The 1,694-nt window shown below is 52.8% G+C and overlaps 1 protein-coding gene and 1 pseudogene across 1 annotated transcript; both read right to left on the bottom strand.

Moving 5' to 3' along the window:
• Positions 1 to 707: 707 nt before the first annotated feature.
• LOC125533316 (small nucleolar RNA Z247) lies at positions 708 to 846 on the bottom strand (annotated as a pseudogene).
• Positions 847 to 864: 18 nt separating this feature from the next.
• LOC147992075 (uncharacterized) lies at positions 865 to 1,326 on the bottom strand. Its single transcript, XM_087538917.1, has one exon. It carries the CDS (start codon positions 1,324 to 1,326, stop codon positions 865 to 867), a length of 462 nt encoding a protein of 153 aa, XP_087395043.1.
• Between the last annotated feature and the right edge of the window lie 368 nt (positions 1,327 to 1,694).

Genomic DNA, 1,694 nt, shown 5'->3' on the forward strand with positions numbered 1-1,694 from the left:
GGATCAAAGGGTAAAGACCTCCTCTACATCTGCCTCGATGAAGAATTCTCCCCGTTGCTTGGTCCTTTATGAAAAAGAAAGTAAGCCAAAATTCAAGATAAGCATTGTTATCAATAGCAATTCGATGAACTGAAAGGAGATTTTTAGAGGCAGATGGGACATGCAATATATTTCGTAGCTGAATTTTATCATAAGGGGTTTTAATAACCGAATGCCCAATGTAGCTGATGTGCATACCTGACCATCTGCGGTGTAGACTTGATCACCACCGCGGTAGTTGTCACGAACCGTAAGCTTCTGGAGTTCGCCGGTGATGTGGTCAGTAGCACCACTATCGGCATACCAATTTGTATCTATGCCGTAGCTGGAGGTGTTGATGGAGCCGGCTGTTTTCTCCTCCGGAGGGTAGTCGTCGGTGTAGCGATACCAACAGTTGATGGCGATGTGCCCCGGTTTGCCACAGATCTGGCACACGGGAGCACGGGAGGCACCATTGTTGCCACCACGCCCACCCCTATTGTTGTTGTAGGAGGGATGAGCACCACCACCATTGCCGCTGATGTTACCACCACTGCGGCTGTTGCCGCCTCGCCCTCCGTCGCGACCACGAGGAGCACCCCGCCCACGATTGCCACCGCGTCCACGAGATGCAGAATTGGCCGAGGACTTGAAGCCACCCCCAGCGTTCTGCAGGAGCTCAACCCGCTGATCGAAGTTGGCCATCTGACCATAGAGCGCATCAAGAGAAATTGGTTCAGTACGGGTATCTAGAGCAGAAATGAGAGGGTTGTACTCCATGTCAAGACCTGCTAGGATAAAGGAGACGAGCTCATCCTCCCCGGTGGGTTTCCCGGCGGCTGCAAGTTAATCAGCCAGGCCCTTCATGCGAGAGAAATACGCCGGGACAGATTGATTGCCCTTCTGGGCGTTGGAGAGGGATATGCGGAGGTTGTTGATGCGAGATCGGGAGTGTGATGCAAACATGGTGGTGAGGGCGCTCCACATAGCTTCAGAGGTCTCGAGATGAAGGACATGGATGAGAACCTCCTTTGAGAGGGAATTGAGAAGATAGGAAAGGATCTGCTGATCGATCCCGACCCATGCGGTGTGGAGAGGATTCGGCACAGTCACCGTTTTTCCATCTTTGTCGGTGGAGGAGATGGTAGGCTCGGGAGCAGGCTTGCCGCCATCAAGGTAGCCATAAAGGCCAGGGGCACGAATTTGAGGAAGGACTTGTGCCTTCCATAGGAGGAAGTTCTCTCTGGTGAGTTTTTCGGAAACTTGGTTGGAAACGAGGGAAGGCGCCGCAGAGGATGAAGACGCCATTGATGGTAGATTGGAAAGCTAGATGTGGTAAGGAAGATTGGCTCTGATTACCATGTAAGTTTGGAAGCGTTTCTACCTGCCGTAGCAGGCCGCGGTTACGTGTTAATATAGGGATGGAAAAGCCCCATCCGTGGCGTACAAGAAAAGGTTCATTACATACTTGAGACGTACGAAACAATCTCAACAGATTCGGTATTCATCCTATCTCTACCAACCGTACAAACCATCTAGAAGATTCTAAGATATCTTAACAGAGGGGATGGTGTATGAGATGGGCGCGGGGTGGGGGCTAGGGTTCCCCCGCCGCCGCCCGCGAGAGCGACGCGTGGGACGAGGGTTCCCCCGCCGCCGCCCGCGAGAGCGACACG

Source organism: Triticum urartu, chromosome 1A (genome assembly GCF_056163025.1).
Source record: "Triticum urartu cultivar PI428250 chromosome 1A, HENAU_Tu73, whole genome shotgun sequence".
Lineage (NCBI taxonomy): Eukaryota > Viridiplantae > Streptophyta > Magnoliopsida > Poales > Poaceae > Triticum > Triticum urartu.

Excerpts from the sequence above, each read along its gene's own strand:
- LOC147992075 (XM_087538917.1), bottom strand. The coding sequence starts at position 1,326 with ATGGCGTCTTCATCCTCTGCGGCGCCTTCCCTCGTTTCCAACCAAGTT.